The sequence below is a fragment of the Oryzias latipes genome, chromosome 2 (genome assembly GCF_002234675.1).
Source record: "Oryzias latipes chromosome 2, ASM223467v1".
Taxonomy (NCBI): Eukaryota; Metazoa; Chordata; class Actinopteri; order Beloniformes; family Adrianichthyidae; genus Oryzias; species Oryzias latipes.
Window position 1 is genome coordinate 8,526,744 of NC_019860.2, and position 18,735 is coordinate 8,545,478.

The window sequence follows — 18,735 nt, forward strand, 5'->3', positions numbered from 1 at the left end:
ATATAACATCTTTCAGATCTCGAAATAAATAAAAGGGAATTAATGCAAGTTATTAATTCATTCTGTGCGGCCCGGGGGTTGGGGACCACTGCACTAGTACATTCCTCAGAAAATTATCCGAAACAGTGGTTCCGCCGATGGCGAGCAGAACATCGCGGGTGTATGAGTACATTCGGTTAAAAAAAATTAAATCAAAAAAAGATAAAGATATAGATAAATCCCAAAAACACACCGAGATAGGGGAGAGAGGAGGCGTTGCGTCTGCACGCGACACCAGTCAGTTAGTCACCAATTCTTTTAGTTATCAAACTGTTTCATTGACAGATCAATGATTTTCAAAATAGAACATATTGATCAGAAGAAAGAGCATTTTAGAAATGTGCCGCTAGAATGACTAACATTGTGGAAATTCATTCTGGACCGTTTGCTTATTGTTCAAACCCTTCGAAGGTTCTGGATTGGATTTAATTTTCAAAAATATGATTGTTTATTGCTCTTTAGCTAAAAGATTATATGAGTTTTTAACTGATTTTCTTCTTTCATGTTTTTTATTTTATTTGTAATCATTATTAAACCTGTCCTTCTTTGTAAATCAATCTGGACACTGATCTGATTTATCATCACAATCACTTCTGGACTCACCTGAACTTTCTGCAGTTCCTCACAGTAGGGATCAGTCTCCGTATACCCTCAGCTGATGTCTTGTACTGGGTCAAGTCCAGCTCATCCAGAACCTCCTTTGACATCTGCAGAGTGTAGGCCAGAGCTGAGCAGTCGATCTCTGAGAGTTCCTTTTCTGATTTGTTCTTTGACTTCAGGAACTCTTGGATCTCCTGATGAACTGAGAGGTCCTTCATCTCCATCAGACAGTGATAGATGTTGATGCTTCTGTCAGGAGAGACTCCTTCACTGTTGATCTTCTTCAGGTTGTTGATGGCTCTCTGAATGGTTTCTGGATTCTTCTCTGTCTGACCCAGCAGGCCTCCTAAGAGTCTCTGGTTGGACTCCACAGAGAGGCCATGAAGGAAGCGAACCAGCAGGTCCAGGTGTCCAGTTTTACTCTGCAGGGATTTCTTCATGACTCTACTCAGAAAGTCATCCAGGGATGGGTACTTCATGTTGTACTTCAGGAAGTCCTCAATGACCTTAACCTTCCTGTTGGAGTAACAGTGGAACATGTAGACTGCAGCCAGAAACTCCTGAACGCTCAGATGAACAAAGCTGTAGACCGGTTTCTGGAAGATCTCGCACTCTCTTCTGAAGATCTCAGTACAAACTCCAGAGTACACTGAGGCCTCTGTGACATCCAGACCACACTGCTGCAGGTCTTCTTGGTAGAACATGATGTTTCCTTTCTCCAGATGTTCAAATGCCAGCCTCCCCAGCTTCAGAAGAACTTCCCTGTCAGTCTCTGTCAGCTCTTGTGGACTTGTCTGATGTTCCTGCTGGTACTTGTTCTTCTTCCTCTTTGTCTGGACCATCAGGAAGTGGGAGTACATGTCAGTCAGGGTGGTGGGCAGCTCTCCTCTCTGCTCTGTGGTCAGCAGGTTCTCCAGAACCACAGCAGTGATCCAGCAGAAGACTGGAACTTCACACATGATGTAGAGGGACATAAAGCCCTTGATGTGGGAGATGATTCTTCTGGAAAGCTCTTGATCTGGGAACCTCCTCCTGAAGTACTCCTCCTTCTGAGCATCATTGAAGCCTCGGACTTCTGTCAGTCTGTCCACACATGAAGGAGGGATCTGATTGGCTGCTGCAGGTCTGGAAGTGATCCAGACCAGAGCTGAGGGCAGCAGACGTCCCTGGATGAGGTTAGTGAGCAGCACGTTGACTGAGGACTTGTGTGTGACATCAGACACCACCGGACTGTTGTTGAAGTCCAGAGAAAGTCTGCTTTCATCCAGACCATCAAAGATGAACAGAAGTTTGCAGACAGACAGCTGTTCTGCTGGGATCTTCTGGAGTGTTGGATGGAACAGCTGGATCAGAGTGAGAAGACTCTGCTGCTCATCTCTGATCAAGTTCATCTCCCTGAAGGACAGAGGAACCACAGCACTGATGTCTTGGTTCTCCAAACCCTCGGCCCAGTCCAGAGTGAACTTCTGCACTGAGAAGCTTTTTCCAGCTCCAGCAACTCCGCTGGTCAGAACCACTCTGATGGATCTGTGTTGGTCAGGGAAGACTTTGAAGATGTCTGGGTTCTTGATTGCAGTGTCATGGAGCTGGTTGGTCTTGGTGGTTGTCTCCAGCTGCATCACCTCATGTTGGGTGTGACCCTCTGGTCTCAGTTTCTCTGTGATGTAGAGCTCAGTGTAGACCCTGTTGAGGAGCGTTTCTCTTCCTGCTTCTTCAGTTCCTTCAGCCACATGTTCACTTCTGCTCCTCAGACTGATCTGATGTTCTCCAAACATCTCCTGCAGACCAACATCTGCTGACAGAGCAGAGAAGAAAACTCCTTCATGAGTGTTCCACATGTTTCCAGAAGAATCCATCAGCAGATGATCAGGCTCTGACTCACCAGCTCTGGGTCTTTCTGCAGACTGGGGTCCGCTCCTCATCTCTCTGCGGATGTTAAGGAGAAACATATTTGTAAAGCTCTCATTTGGATGCAAACAGAAATGCTGTCAGATTTGCTTTAAGATTCTCTTTCAAACGTGTTTATTGAATCCAAACCTGCTTCATTGACTTTAGTGAAATATCATATTTTGGAGGTTAAAAGGTTTGTTTGTTTTAAATAACAGGTCACCAAGCCTATTTCTCGAGGGCTACCTCCCTGCTTGTTTTGCAGGTAAACCTGCTTTAACAATTGCTGCATACCTGGATGAAGTGTGTTCATTCAAGCACGAAACTGGGCTAATTTCTTCTTCTTCCACTTTCGGCTTCTCCCATCCGGGGTCGCCACAGCGAACATGTCGCATGGTAAATTTGGCAATGTTTTACGCCGGATGCCCTTCCTGACGCAACCTTCTCAAACCGGGCTTGGAACCGGCACAGAGGTAGAGAAGGGAACAGGGAGCAGCCCGGAGTCGAACACTGGTTTCACGGACGGAAGGCGCCGCAAACCAGCACGAGCTAAACCGGCTCCGAAACTGGGCTAATTTAATCCAGCTAATCAGCCACTACTGCAGCAAAGTGCCATACCACCTGTGCAAATTAATCAAAGCAGTTACGTGCAGTCAGGGATGGTAGGTGAGGCTGTGCCTCACCTGCAAAACATAAATGAAAAATAGATAAGTTAAATGAAATGAAAATTATTTCTTTATTAAAAAAAACAAAGATTAATTTTTAGACATGACTATTCTATGATTACATTTTCTGTGCGCGTTTTCAACATGTCTTTGGTAATAAAGTAGTGAATTTACGAATTTCGGATTGGATTAAAAGCCTGATCAGAATAAAAATGTGTCATATTAACATGCATTCTGTATACTCTGACCCGATAAGACTCATTTGGATCAAAATTAATGCGTTTCATCGCTGCCATAAATTAAACAAGCATAAAGACATCTGAGTGGGTGTATCCAGGAATTGAGTGAGTGAACCTTACAACCACGCAAGTGCAATAACTAAGCGATGATCCCCATTACGTGCTCACCTAGAATGCACGCAGTGTTCAGGGGGCGTTTTTGTCACTTGGGGGCGATATTCAGGGGTGTGTTTGGTCCTTGGGGGCGAAAACCTTTCTGGTTGATCTGATTGGCTGAAATTTGCATGTCAAATCCAGCGAGGCGGCGGGGCGGGACTTTCATTTAGAGGCTTTAATAGAAAGGAACCAGTGGCTGTGACATGGATTAAAACGGTACAACACTACAGCACAAAAAAACACGCTGCACTTTCCTACCTTGGTCTTGGATTGTTGGTTAACGTTTTAATCCACGTTACATCCGCCGTTTTTTCTATTAAAGCCTTTAAAACAGGGGCGGCTAACAAATTTGACACAAAGAGGCAAAATTTCTAACTGTGATGGTCAAAGAGCCACACCACACACTGACCTGCCACACATACACACACAAACACACAATTAAATACTGAAGAAATGTATGATTTCTATTATATCTTTTATTACTTGAGGTTTGTTCTTTAGGGTGTTGTAAACTCCTTTTGAACCCTAAAAGCTTATTCTTCTTTGACATTCCTTTTCTGTTTTATGGCTCCAGCAGGCAAACTCTCTCTTGTAGACCTCTTTGGAGAGACTGCAGATTCTTCCTGTAAGATTAGGAAATTGTGCTGGTCAGAGGTTCTCTATCTGATCAAAGGACTCTAGCCCTGAGAACCGGGTAATAAAACCTTTTCATGTGAAACACCAAGCGGACTTATCACCTCAGCGCATACCAGTGGGATATCTCCTGTCCATTTGATGGGGACCAGACAGGGGGATTCACCTCCACCCGGATACGGAGGAGTGGACCGTCACGATTGGACTGACTGAAACAGGCCGGCTTCTCTGTCAGCCAATCTGAGCGGCCAGAGGCGGAGATTCGGCCGCCATGATGCTTCCGGGGGAGGAGACTGTGACCACATGTTAAAAAGTCTGCTCAGAAGAATGTGCTTTGTTCTCAGAACGGCCAGCATGTAAGCCGCCTGTAGATTCTTGCGCTTTGCAGGCTTCGGAACTCTGAGAACCCAGATGATCTGTTTTAATTTGTTCTAGAACTTATTGTTTGGGAAATAAAAACGCATGGAAAAGATCTCCAAAGCGAACAGATTTCTTTCCTACAATACATATTGTAGCGACCTGGGGGTCAGCCCCTAAAGGCCTGTTCACACCGGGACGAATTTCGCCGGCGATTTTCGCCGACGTTTAACGCCTCGTGACTAAACAAAGGGCACCAACGAGAGTGTGCACACCGACGCGAAAAACGCCAAGCGTTAAAGCGTCAAAAAAAAAAAAACGCCTCGGGTTCGTTTTTTTTCGTCGCGTCGCGTCGAAATCTACTCGACCAATGAGAATGGCGCTTTTGCTCACGTGTCTGGAGCTTCTGAAGTTACAGTAAAACACAACTTGGGGGCGCTCAAACACAAAACTGCCTTGCTGAGCACACATACCAGCGAAGAAGATAGACGCCAAGTAGCGTCTACACTGCCGCGAAGCAATAATGACGGACATTCTAAAATATCCCCGAACCAAGCACCAGTTGGAGCTACTGGTGCTTGAAATATTCATGTTTTCTTTGTTTGATTCTGACAAGCGTTTAAATACTTGCTCTCTTCTTCTGAGTGAAAAGCGACTTTAAGAAGCGTAAAGTTGCGCAGCGCCACCTTGTGTACAGGAGTATTTCTGTTTTACATTAAGCGCCATCTAATGTCAGGGAATGAAATTGCATGTTCACTCCACTCATCGTCAGCGAAAATCGCCTGGGTGTGAACACAAAAAACGTGGCGAAAAACGCTGGCGAATAACGCCTGGCGAATATTCGTCCCGGTGTGTACGGGCCTTAAGGCTCATGGGAAGTGGGGAGCTTAGGGTGAAACCTTGAGTCAGAGAGCTGGAAGCTGAAGTGACCGTCCATGCTGTTTGAGCTGTATGTGTGCTGGAATAAAAAGGCTTGTTGCTTTAAAGCTAATATTGCCTCTCTCTACGTTTCTTCCAACGTGAGACTGTCTGGGGTCGTGCGGTGTATGGGGCACGGACAGCTCTCCATTAGAACCTCTTCATGAGCAGTTGGCTTTCGCTACCCCACTAAAGTGACGGTCCGGCCGGATCGTGACAATATAATTTCCCATAATACACTCCTCTCCTTACAATACAACAGCACCGGATTAAACGGCGCAGTTTCACTTATGGGTGTTTTTTCTGTAGTTAACGTTAAAACATACCAGTAAAACATGCATGCTGGTGTGTGTTTTAAAAAGGCAGCGAGAGTTGGTGGTGATTTCTTTTTTTCTTTTATCAGTCATCAATCAACACCAAAAAATCCATCAAAGTCCTCATCTTCTGTTTCTGAAACAGCTGGGTTACATTTCTATCAAACGCGCCGGCTTCCCTTTCGTCATCGTCAGAGGCCCCAAAGAACAGTGAAAGCAGACGCATCACCCCAAGTTTAAGTCTTGCAGTCCCAAAGTCTGGCGTTACTTGCACGTTGCTGCCTCCGAGTTAAAGGAGCGGAGGATGGACAGCTTTTCACTGTCATCTACTGGAAGTTGCTGCGCTCAAGTCGATTTTCCAACAAAGGCAACATCCCTTTCTGCGGAAAGTCAGCTGCTGCTGCGTCTTCTTGTCTTGTTGGAGTTGGTTTTCCAGCGTCCTCACTTGTGAACCATGGATTCATTATTTTAAATTCTCTGGCAGTTGAGGTTCGATAAAATTTAAGTTAGAAAGATCTTAATAGATTCTGACTACTGGCCGCAATAACTGTTCTGATAAACATTCAAATGTCAGCAAGTATCTCAATCCTTTTGTATTAACACAGAGAGTGAACTACAAATGCATTTCTAAAGAAAAAACTAATGTTTATTTTTGCCTTTTAATCAGAATCATTCTCTTTAAGCTGTGAATGCAGACGTGCAGCGAGCTGGCTACCCGAAAGGCCCGTCAACAAAGTGTAACCTCTGTGAAACACCATTCTGTAAAAAACCAATAAACTTTTAAAAAGCGAATGAATGTCTATATATATCAACTGGTAATCAAGACCCGTCAGCATGCAATTTTAAATATTCTTTCACGTCCTCACCTCTCTCCGTACCGTTCTCATGCTGTCCTCTCCTAGGTCCTCTTTACCAAAATCACACAACAACACATTAAGTATTGGAGAAAATTTAAGACTTTTAAGTGAGCCTTATGGTTGTGAAAGTATATTATATAGAAACTATAATAAAAGGCAGAGAAGCACATGCAGCTCAAGACCAGCAAATTTCGGCCAATCAGATGAACCAGAAAGGTTACTGCCCCCAAGTGACAAACACACCCCCTTAACACTGCGCACAACACTTAACACAGGCGAGCTCGCAAAGGGAAAATGAGCGTGCAGGGTCTCCGCTCAGTTAGGATTGCAGGTGTCTAGTTGTAAAATTCAGGGTCGCTCGGTTAGAATTGCGCCAGCGCAGTTGTAAGGTTCACTCACTCAGTTCCTGAATACATCCACTCAGTTGTCTTTGCGCTCGTTCAATTTATGGCAGCGATGAAGGTATAAATGATGCGTTAGCCGTGTTTTAAGCTCATGTCTGGACTGAGGTCAGAGAAAAGTTCAGCAGTTTGCTTCATCCTCACAGACTGAGCTTTGTGTCCTCCAGAGTTGTCCAACTCTTTTCTTTCCTCTCAGACCTAAAGCGCTCACAGCAGATGGTTGACCTTCCTGGATGGATCAGCTGATGTTCTTGATGAGAACATTGTTGTTCCTGCTGAGAGCTGAACTCTGCTTTGTTCACTAGAAACTGCTTCTTACTGTGAGTCTGAAGGTCCTGGATCAGTTCTGAAGGCTAGAGGATGACCTTTGGAGTGGTCACTCTTCATGGAGCCACAGCTGGAGGCTACAGACTGGACTCTCTGTGTGACCTGTGGACCTCTGCAAACACAAAACCATCAGAGTGTTGGAGGATCTGCTTCTTCATGAACAGCTGATGGACTTTGACATGAACACAGACTGAGCTGTTTAGTCTGGAATAACATGACATGTTTGGATCAACAGTTTACAGTTGGAGGGACAATTTTTCAGCATTTGTGAGTCAAGACAGGCTTTTTTCTAGAAGAGTTAATTGAAATGATACATTTAGAAATGTAAAAAATTTGGAATTTCCTGTTCAGATACATGAGAAAGCAGCAGGTGAGGCATCATAATTATTAATTAGTATCAGCAGCCCATACCTCCCCTGCAACCCAGACTGCATTCCACACACCACCTCAGCTGCAGCTCATGCGCTTTATTATGCTATTCATTTTTTCCTACCATCATAAAAGACGCTTTTTTTTAATTACTTAATTTTTTTCTCACCACCTCTCTAAATACATTGATGCCAGTTTGTGACTCATGTAGGCTTTTTTGTAAGCAAAAAATGCACATTAGAAATGCACTGAGGCCTGCAGTACATGCGCCTCAAGGCAGAGGGCGCTTGTGATCCCAGAGAATGTAAAGAATAATAGAATTTGTGTTAATCGCCTGATTTGACTGGTATCGAGACTCTTTGCTCTTAATTACTTTAAGTGATAATAAAACATTTTATTCGAATTAATTGAATAGTATGAGATGGAAAAGAATTCATTAATAACTGTTGGTATTTCATTTACAGAATGGGAATTATTTAAAAAAAGTACTATGTCATCTGCATAGAGACTCATTTTATGATGGCTGTGTTTTGCTTTGATTCCTTTAATGCTCTCATGCTGTTTGATTGTAATTCTATCTGATGAGGTCAATGCCTTACCAGCCATAAACCTTGCCTCATGGCTTTGAGTCAAAGCTGATTCGCTGTGGCGACCACTTAAGGGAAATGATGAAAGATTAACAACTATGACTAAAACATAATGGTCATGGTTGACAACATTTCTGTTTCCAAACTGTTTTCATTGAACAACTGCACATGTTCTTAACTTCCTGTTGCACTGACAGAACTTTTTCTGCTGCCCTCTGAGAAACATTTGCATCAACTGGAATTTGGTCTCCAAACTGTGTTGAATTTTGCTCCTAACAGTTGGTTTTGTTTTTCAGGATTCCTTTTGTATCAGTTTCGATAAGCTCACACTTGCTGCGTTTACATAGACGCATGTAATCGGATTAAAAGCCTGATCAGAATAAAAATGTGTCATTTAAACCGCCGTTTTGAATACTCTGTGATATTGCAGAGCAGCCAGGCTTCTGCTACCGTGTCTCTGAGCAAAGGAGCAGCTTCAGGACGGTGAATATGGTTCTGAATGACAGAACGCACTCCGAGCAGTCCCGTGAAGCCTTGCAAACAATCATGTGTTACCAATCATGTCCATAAAAAAAGGGCAGATGTTATTGGCATGCGTTTTAAATGCATACAAGACTAACCCTTTCTCAGGGTCCGTGTAGCCCAGGAAGGAGTGCCACACGTATTTAGAAAATTTTGTGCGTTTAGTCACTTTCAAAATTGTATATAATATAATAATAATAATAATAAAAGCGGGAGCCATGTTTTTTATAACAAAACTCTGCTACTTCTTCTTCTGTGTCATGTCTTGTCAGTCTTTTGTCCTGATTTGGTTTTTTGGTCAGTGTCTGTACTTGAGGTGTTTGTGTTGCACTTCCTGTTTTATTTTGAAACCCTAACTCTCCTCTTGTCTCAGGCCTTGTTACTTCCTGGCCTGGTGTTTTCCTACAGGTGTGACTGTCTAATCCGATGGTTTCCACTTATGATTCCCTCCCTCATGCCTTAAATAGTCTGAGTCTCCCTTTGTCGCATGCCAGTTTGCTTGTCTTCTACCTAGCCACAATGACAGCATTTACCTGAAAATGAAAGCTCTGAACTCTGCATCTGAGTTCAGCCCTGACTTCTGTCCTGACATTCGTCCATTTCTAGTATTTTGGATATTTCTGCACACGTAAAAATGATTTATTCCAACAAAACATGAGATTTTAACATTTGTTATCAGATAAAAAAAAATTCTGGGCCCATTGGTTCAATTCTAACCTGATCTTTGAGCGGATTAAAGACATTTTGTACATATACATGCAACTACTGTTGATTGGAACGTCTGATTCAAATGATAGCTCTATTGTGTGATCCAGACTGTGCTGAATGTGAGCAAATGTGTTTCCAGGTTAAACCAGAGCAGATCTAGTCCATCTGAAGGTCTAAATGATGCGTTAGCCGTGTTTTAAGCTCATGTCTGGACTGAGGTCAGAGAAAAGTTCAGCTGTTTGCTTCATCCTCACAGACTGAGCTTTGTGTCCTCAAGAGTTGTCCAACTCTTTTCTTTCCTCTCAGACCTAAAGCGCTCACAGCAGATGGTTGACCTTCCTGGATGGATCAGCTGATGTTCTTGATGAGAACATTGTTGTTCCTGCTGAGAGCTGAACTCTGCTTTGTTCACTAGAAACTGCTTCTTACTGTGAGTCTGAAGGTCCTGGTTCAGTTGTGAAGGCTAGAGGATGACCTTTGGAGTGGTCACTCTTCATGGATCCACAGCTGGAGGCTACAGACTGGCCTCTCTTTGTCACCTGTTGACCTCTGCAAACACAAAACCATCAGAGTGTTGGAAGATCTGCTTCTTCATGAACAGCTGATGGACTTTGACATGAACACAGACTGAGCTGTTTAGTCTGGAATAACATGACATGTTTGGATCAACAGTTTCCAGGTTTCAGCATTTTCTGTCAGTCAATCCAGATGTTTTACTAGAAAAGTAAATTCAAATGATAGCAGCCCATACCTCTCCTGCACCCAGACTGCATTGCAGACACCGACCTTAACTGCAGCTGACACATGCGCTTTACTAATTCGGTTTTTGTTTTGTCATAAAAGATGTTTTACTTCATTTTTTTACTTCTCCCCACCTGTCTGATTATATTGGTGTCAGTTTGTCCTCATATAATATTTTTTTAAGCTACAAATGTGCATTTGTGTTTTGTTTCTCTAGAGTCCTCTTGTTTCTGTTTCAATAAGCTCACATTATAAACGTTTACATGGACACAAGTAATCGGATTAAAAGTCTGATCAGAATAAAAATTTGTCACATAAACACGCATTCCCAATACTCTGACCCGATCAGACTAATTCGGATCAGAATCTCCTTCCGATTGAGATGGGTGGGTAATGCTGATTGTTGCTTCGATCGTGGTGCACATAAACAATTTATTCTGATATTGGGTTATGACTGTGCGTGCTTTTACATCGTGCGTAAACATTGTTTTCAATGGAGTAGACTTTAGAGTGCAACAGGACTGGCTGGCTCCTTTGTGGAGTGACCGTGTCTCTGAGCAGAGGAGAAGCTTCAGGACGGTGTCTGTGGTTCTGAATGCCGCTCTGTGCTCTGAGCAATCCCATTACATCATGCAAACAATCATGTGTTACTGATCAATTCCAGGAAAAAAAGGTGGATATTATTTACAGGCATTTTCAATGGGTCTAAGAATAACCTGTCCTGTGGATCCCTCTGGCCAAAAAAATAGTTTGACACAATTTAGAAAATTGTGTGGTAATAGTAAATTTAAAAAAAAGGATATAATAATAATGATAAAAGCGCCAGTCATGTTTGTTTACAACAAAACTCCACTACTTCTTATTTGGCTATTCCCGGTATTTTGGATAGTTCTGCACATGTTAAAATGATTTATTCCGATTGAACATGTGACAAATGTAAAAGTTTCTTATAACTGGATGAAATTTTTCTGGGCCATGGACACTGTTCATTTCTAATCTGATCTTTAATCTGATTTTTGATCAAAACATTGTTGTTCCTGCTGAGAACTGAACTCTGCTTTGTTCACTAGAAACTGCTTCTTACTGTGAGTCTGAAGGTCCTGGTTCACTTCTGAAGCATAGAGGATCATGTTTGGAGTGGTCACTCTTCATGGATCCACAGCTGGAGGCTACAGACTGGACTCCCTGTGTGACCTGTTGACCTCTGCAAACACCAAACCATCAGAGTGTTGGAGGATCTGAAAACTGTTGATCATCTAAACTAGAATCCAGCCTCCTTTAACTCTGACAAACACTTACTGTTCCACTCCTGAATGGATGGCTTTGAAATCAGGAATATGACCATTTGACAAGTCCTTCCTTTTGGACCCCCAGCTGGATCCAGATCCAGGTTGGTTCCTGTGAAGAATGAAGGTTGCTGGTGTGAGTGCTGAGCTCTGACATGGAGAAGATCGTGGAGAGTTGGAGATGTTTATCTCACCTCTGAGCTTTGTACTCGTAGTCATGGTTACCATTTCTTCTTCTTTTAGAGGGAGGGGCTCCCTCCTGTGTGTCCTCCCACTGATCCATGCTGCTGGATTCACTGGATCCACATCAGCTCACACACACCTTCCACCTTCACCTGCAGAGGAAACCCTCCTCATCATCAGCTCTGCTCCTCCACTGATTGGCTCTTCTCTTGTGTTTCCTCTCAGATTCAGGTGAATGCAGTCAGACAGCAGTGGGAGGCAGAGGAAGCTGCCATCAGCTGCTGCACTTCTGCTCTCCCTCCACCAGGTGGAGACATGGAGCTGCAGCAGCAACATTTCCATTCAGTCACTTTGATAAAGAAACAACAAACTTCCTGTTTTTCTACACTTCAGGAAACATGAAGCATCAAGAAAAACAGACAGAAATCAAAGAATGAGGAGAAAAGAAAGAAAGACATGAATTATTCCTCTGACTGAGATGCAGAAACCAGCAGAGAGCTTCAGGCTGATCAGCTCTGGATTCAGCGATTTGATGAAGAGTTCTGGGAGCAGAACTGAGAAGAATTTCTAGACAGAAAGAAACTGAAAATCAGATATTTCCTGATCTAAAGACAGAACAAGATCAACAGGAAACCTGACACCACCTAGCAGCAGGTGAGAGGAGGGGCGGAGCTTCACATTGATGGACAGATTATTAATCTTAGAAGAGCTGGAGAAAAGTGAGGTCATGTGATCTTCTGCTTTGTGAGGAGACCCTTTGAAGGTGATTTGATTTGAAACTACAGAACAGATGATGAAGAAATGATGTTTGAGGAAGAACCAATCAGAGACGAGCTCACAGCTTTGTTCCATCAGAATCATGTCAGAAGTTCAGAAATGAAGGAGATCTCAGTACTGAGAGGATTGGAAACATGCAGTTGTTCAGCACTGAGGACCTGAGAACCTCACAACCTTCTTCAGCAGAGATCAAACCACTAAGGAGCATCCACAGCCTCTAAGACATTTGAATGTCATTAGAATCTGAGCTGAGAGGAAGGGTGGAGCAGAGTCACCAACTGTTTTTTTGATGAACAAGGATCCAGCAGAACTCAAAGTTTGTCCTTCAGTGCAGATCTGACAGCTTTATTCTGGTTTTATTGTCTGTTTCTGTCAGAAATCAACTGCTGTCTGTGCATCATCCCGTCTGTCACTCAGACTCTGTTCAGCTATGAACATCCTCTGTTTAACCCCTCCACCCCCACCCCAAAGAAACACACACACCCGTCAGATCTTTTTTCCCTCCCAGGTGACCTGCAGTGACCTTAAGCTGCTGGTTTTTGGAAGGACTATTTTACTTATTTTTGAATGGAAGATCAAGTTAAAGACAAACTTCATCCTGAGCTCTTCCTCTGCTGCTCCTCTTCCTCACAAGAGGAGAGCCTTCATCATGAGTGGAGAAGACAACAGAAAACACAAAGACTCACCGTGAAGAAAAAAGTTGGAGCCACCGTCTCGTCCTGCTCTGTCTGCTCTGACATGGAGGAAAACTCCCAACTTCTTCATTTGCTGATTCAGCAATACCTGAGCTGAGCTCCGCCCCCTTATGTGTAAGTTTGTGTTAAATCAGAGACCTCAGAAACCTGAAAGAGACTGTTTTAACTTAATAGGAAATAACACGACTTATTAAAATACACAGTTTGTGTGTTTTTGTTTGTATGCAAGTGTTTTTGTGGTGTGTGTCAATCAACTCTTGATAAACAGGTCAGTCTTTATGTGACTCTAAAGGCTACTGGCAGAAACAATCCTCACAGCGTCTCTGAGTCTGGATCCAGGCTGCAACGGCAAAGCTTTTCCTCTGATCCATTTGTCTGAAATACTGTGATGGACCAGCAGCTCCACTTCTATCTGGACAATTATTGTCCAACAACCTCCACTGGTCAGGTCAAAGGTAAATAACTGTTATTAAGAGGACTGTGCAGAACATGAACACTGATTCCAAGTCCACAAGTCCTTCACAAAGACCAATGTGGATCTAAGTGATGAAGATCAACCAGGAGGTCAAATGAGTTTCTCAAAGTCCAAACATTAAAGAAGCTCCATGAATGCAGACAGTGAGGTGAAGCTGCTGCTCTGAATTTATGGACCAGACTGGAAAGCTTCACTAAACATGTTCTAAGTGTCTTAGCATTCAAGAAAACTTTAAAGACTGAAGTGAGGCCAAACATGAACCAGAAAGAGACTTTCTTTACGGCTAATGTCTCCCCATGACAACATGGAATTCACCCTTCATTAGAAGACACTGCAAGTTTATTTAAACTTTCTGATTTTTGATCATTTTGAAAGACCTTGTTTCGTGACATCATTAATATTGGAACGGCCACAGTTGAAACCACACCCCTTTTTTATAATATTATAAAGTTAGATGTCGAGGACTGTGAAGATGATGCCAAGACACTGGGATACATTCGTTTCAGACACATGTGCATTGCTGTTGTGCTACCGGGAAATTTGGCTTTGCAAGTTTAGCATGTCATGGACCTTTATGGTTTATGTACAGTGACGTGCTCCCAAATGTTTGAACCTATAAAACTGACACATCCCTCTGGGACCAATAATAACGTAAAGTTGTCATACAACTCATTGGGAAGGCAGTCCTTCATAACTACAAGACCCCAGTTCAACATAGAGCAGAGGTGTGGACTCTGATCACATGACTTGGGCTTGAGTCAGACTTGACAAAACAATAAAAGACTGGCGACTCGACTTGGACTTCACCAGCAGCAACTCCTTACTTGAGCCTTCTGACTCAAAAGGACATACCCCCAAACCCAAAGTTTAAAGAGTATGCTGACACAGACCACAGTCTCCTTGTCTTTGTGTATATGTGCTTAGTATACATTTGCATCTTCTTGTGCTATCGACATTACTAAAGTAAAGTGTCCTTAAATGGTGCAGCTCAGTACGATTTCATGGGTCCATTTCATAAAGGAAATGCTTGAAATACCGGACCGTAACTGTATAGTACCGCTCAGTTAAAACGAGGCTTTATTTACAGTTGCATGGAAATTAGACTTTATGTATGCCTGGGGCCACTGCAGCCATTCCTTATATAACCATGTTGCACAAGGAAAATAGGTAAAAGTTGAAATAGTATAGCAACTATGTGTCACAAGAACAGGCAGACAGCTGGATCCAAATGCAGCAGGTGTATAAGCTCAGTTAAAAGTCTGCAAAGCTACATCAGGGTCAGGCAGGCAGAGGTCATTGACAGGCATGAGATCATCAAAGGAGAGACGGGGTAGTCAAGATCCAGGCGGCAGTCAAACTGAATCAGGGTCAGGACACAGAAGATCAGGTCCAAATATAACCCTCACTAATGAAGGCAGAGTGGCACAAAAAATATTGAATGCATCCAGCATCCAGGAAGTGAGCTCTGGGTTTGCTGGGAGATGAAGTGCTTTCAGTGCTCCGGATACAGCTCCCGCCGGTGACCAGAAGGGGAGACAGAGTTTTGACTTCTGACAGAGCTCCCCTCCTGCAAGCGGCTCCGGAAGCAAAAGGCCCTCCGACGCCGAAGTCGACCAGGAGGCCGGGGTGTTGGCCGGTCCAGCAGGTTCAGGTGGAAGTCATTGATCAGGGAGGGGTCAAGGATGTCATCAGCGCCGACCCAGTGGTGTTCCTCTGAGCAACCTAATCAACCAGATATTGAAGCTGAAACCTACGGCGCCAGGAAACCAGAATCTCCCTGACTAGATAGGCTGCCTCGCTGTCAAAGTTATTTCTGTAAACACAAGATAGTATTAAAAAATAACAGACACCAAGAGCCCAGTAGGATTTCTCATGAGGAGAGCTTAAAACAGACAACCGTTCTACACCTCTACTCCAAGCAGCTCTGACAGCTGCATTTTCATATCATGACTAGACAACTTAATTTCTGATTTTCTCTATTGATTATTTTCACAGTCCTGTTAAAATTTACACTCAGAAAGATGTGTTGATTTTAGAGTCCTTCATCTGCTTTGGCATTTTGGTCAGAGTGGTCAGGGGAAGGAAACAGGTGTTGGAGTTGGTAGGTGTCGCTTTCGTCTTCTTCTTCACCGTCCTCCACATCAGTCAGCAAGCAAGCCATTTTAGACTGTCCAGGTTCGCGGAAGGCCACATCTGTGATCCGTAATTACACCACGAACACACAAAATGCAACAGCATCCACACAGGGTCAGCAAGGCTCCAAAAAACTGCCACAGACAGAAGAATAGATGACACCAGGTTCTTGGACCTGCCAAACACCATCATCCACCGGTCCCCATTTATGTGTCCACTCCAGAGTAAGCCTTCTCATGGACTGCTGTGAACGAAAAGGTAGCCAGTCTTTGTACATTGTAATGTATTTAATTAATTCTGTCAACATTCTGGTTAGGTGTCACAGGAAACTGTAAGTTATGATTGGGATGTTCTCAGAGCCCGCTGCAACTTGGTCGGCCTGCTTGTATTCGTTTGGAACACCTCTGGGGACCCCAATAGCATGGGTGTAGGTGGGATCATCTCCCCACAGTTTGTTTTGTACTGCTCTTTTTCAAGGTCGCCAGGAGTTTCCTGATCTCGAATGTGAATAGCAGACATATGTGAGTCAACAGAAACTCCAACAAATGGCAAGATTTATCAAGGCACAAGTACCACGGTACCACCAGGTGTCAGCTCGGCTTTGTATCAACTGTATGACTTTGAGGACTGATGAACACTGACTGACATTGATGTGACCCATGTCAGACGTGTTTCCTATAACAATAAAACAAGTAAATGTGTTTGCTGCAACATCGGAGCCAAATGTTTTTCTTTACTTTTGGTGATTTGATTGGTGCAAACACTTTGTCTCACAGCGAACATTCAGTTTTCATGGGTAATTTGCTCATCATTTCAACTATACATGGTTCACTTATTCAGCTATTTTGAGAAAAGGCCTGGGACTCATGCTTGCAATCCAGTCAGACTTCATGGGCCTCCGAGCCTGTTCTGTTACCAGTTATGTCGGAACTTATGTCGTTACTCCTGTCACAACAGCATATTTCAAACCAATCGTTACTTCCCGTTCGTTAAGGACTTTCACTTTGTGTCAACGGGCTCATAGTTTACATAGTTTGATGGCATTTCTTTGGAAGGGGCCTCAGTGCTTCATCGTTTTGCTTCAAAATGCTATAAGATATAGATCACGATCACAATTGTCACGGTTACAATTTTTTTTTTTTTATAAACGCTTTCCATGTTGTCTCTGCTCAGTTTAACCCTTGTGTTATCTTAGATGACCCCACCCTTACTTTGACCTGTTCTCCCTACCATGACAAAGGTGGATAAAGGTAAAGATTTCATGTAATCCATGGACAACAGTGAAGATCACAAATCATTGAAGAAAAAAGGTTCAGCGCACTGTCTAGTGGGTCTAGATGACCCAACTCCCAACGTTCAAGTGGCTAGGATAGCACAAGGGATAATCCTGCTTCGTGATCATTATCAGGAACATCAACAAGCAATTCAAGCGTCGCCCAGGCGACAGAAAGGTCAGCCGCAAAATGTGTCACTCTCAAAACCACAGAATGAAATAACACAATAGTGGCAGACAGCCATTGAAACAGCCACCACAGCTCTCACACACAGGCCACATCCTTACAACGAGATCAAGTTTAGTAGAAAAATAGGCAACAGGTCTGAGTTTGTCAGCGCCATTCTTCATTTTTTTCAATCCCAATAAATGGACTGGCGATCAGCCCTAGTAAACATTTCAAAACTTCTTCACATTTCATATTAACATTTGGCAGAACAGAAAGAAAATGTTGGTTTAATCTGATCTTGCTTGATTATCATTCAACAAACTGATCTTCTAACTTCAGCCGCTACGATGCCAAAAACATCAACAGCTGAGGAGTCATAAACGTGTTCTGCAACTTATGGATTCTCTGCTCGCTTTTCTCACTAACGCATATGTTCTATTCACAGACACTCATTTCACCCCACCTGTCATCAGCAACACTTTCAAAATCACAGGATCTTTTTTTACAAAATTTTCATCATTTTTCATGTCAGATTCTCCACCTGACACAGACTGTGACCCTTCCTGGAATCAAACCCTCAACCTGCCTGTAGTCTGAAAAGTGAACACCCATTGTCCACAGTCAGAGAATAGCTGGAGAAAGGTGAGGGCCTTTACTTCCTATTTGACTACATGTCCTCCTTCTATGGAGTCCTATACTGTTCATAATTAAATAAATAAATATTTAATTAAATAAATAAATGTGGCCTCATGAAAATACACAATCAACCAATAAATCTCTTATAAATATATAAAAAGATCATGACATTGTGAAAAACCTGCACACTGATTTTATATAAGCCATTATATTATTCAATATATTTCATTTTGCTTTAAAAACCTGTTCATTATTTTGAAACAGCATTTTAAAATATTCATTTTTAATCATTTGGAATATTATTATAATTCTGTCTTTTTTCAGAAGCTCGTATTTCAAAATCAATATTTTCCAAAGTAGCTTTGTTTTTATTTCATGTTGCTGTTTTTCACAATGGCGTATTTATTTCATGAAGAGCTTTTTCAGGAGAATGGGTCTATCTGTCAATCAAACTAGACAAGGCGGAGACACTTTTGTGATTGGCTACTCCTTTACTCAGACATGAGCAGCAGCACCCTGACTACATCGATCGAAGATGCTTCACCAAACGTGACGGCGCAATGCACACTCCTCAACACTAGGGGGAGTATGCACCTCAACACATTCACAGTGTTACACGAAATTGGGAAGTTTTTGTTCTGAATTTGCGGATAAAAGTGGCTTTGGGCGAGTGTGCATAATTCAGGTGTTTTTGTGGTCGGTTCGGCAATTTTCATCTTCTCATTAACATCTAGTAGTGGTATAAGTTAGGCTGAGTGGTTGTTGGAGTTCGACAAAACTTCTATGAA

At 42.9% G+C, this 18,735-nt stretch overlaps 3 protein-coding genes across 6 annotated transcripts in view; 1 reads left to right on the top strand and 2 right to left on the bottom strand.

Annotated features, from left to right (window-relative positions):
• LOC110013798 (gastrula zinc finger protein XlCGF28.1) overlaps positions 1–18,735 on the bottom strand; it is a 989,290-nt gene that overhangs the window by 463,221 nt on the left and 507,334 nt on the right. The window lies entirely within an intron of this gene.
• Positions 1–18,735, top strand: part of LOC101169839 (NLR family CARD domain-containing protein 3) — a 1,010,604-nt gene that overhangs the window by 331,926 nt on the left and 659,943 nt on the right. The window lies entirely within an intron of this gene.
• Positions 1–18,735, bottom strand: part of LOC105355408 (NACHT, LRR and PYD domains-containing protein 12-like) — a 768,227-nt gene that overhangs the window by 18,171 nt on the left and 731,321 nt on the right. The window contains exons 10-12 of the mRNA XM_023961860.1: positions 11,405–11,524; positions 2,522–2,565; positions 643–2,431 (exon numbers count right to left, since the gene is read on the bottom strand). Coding sequence (XP_023817628.1) covers positions 643–2,431; positions 2,522–2,565; positions 11,405–11,524 — 1,953 coding nt within the window. The remainder of the gene's footprint in view (positions 1–642; positions 2,432–2,521; positions 2,566–11,404; positions 11,525–18,735) is intronic.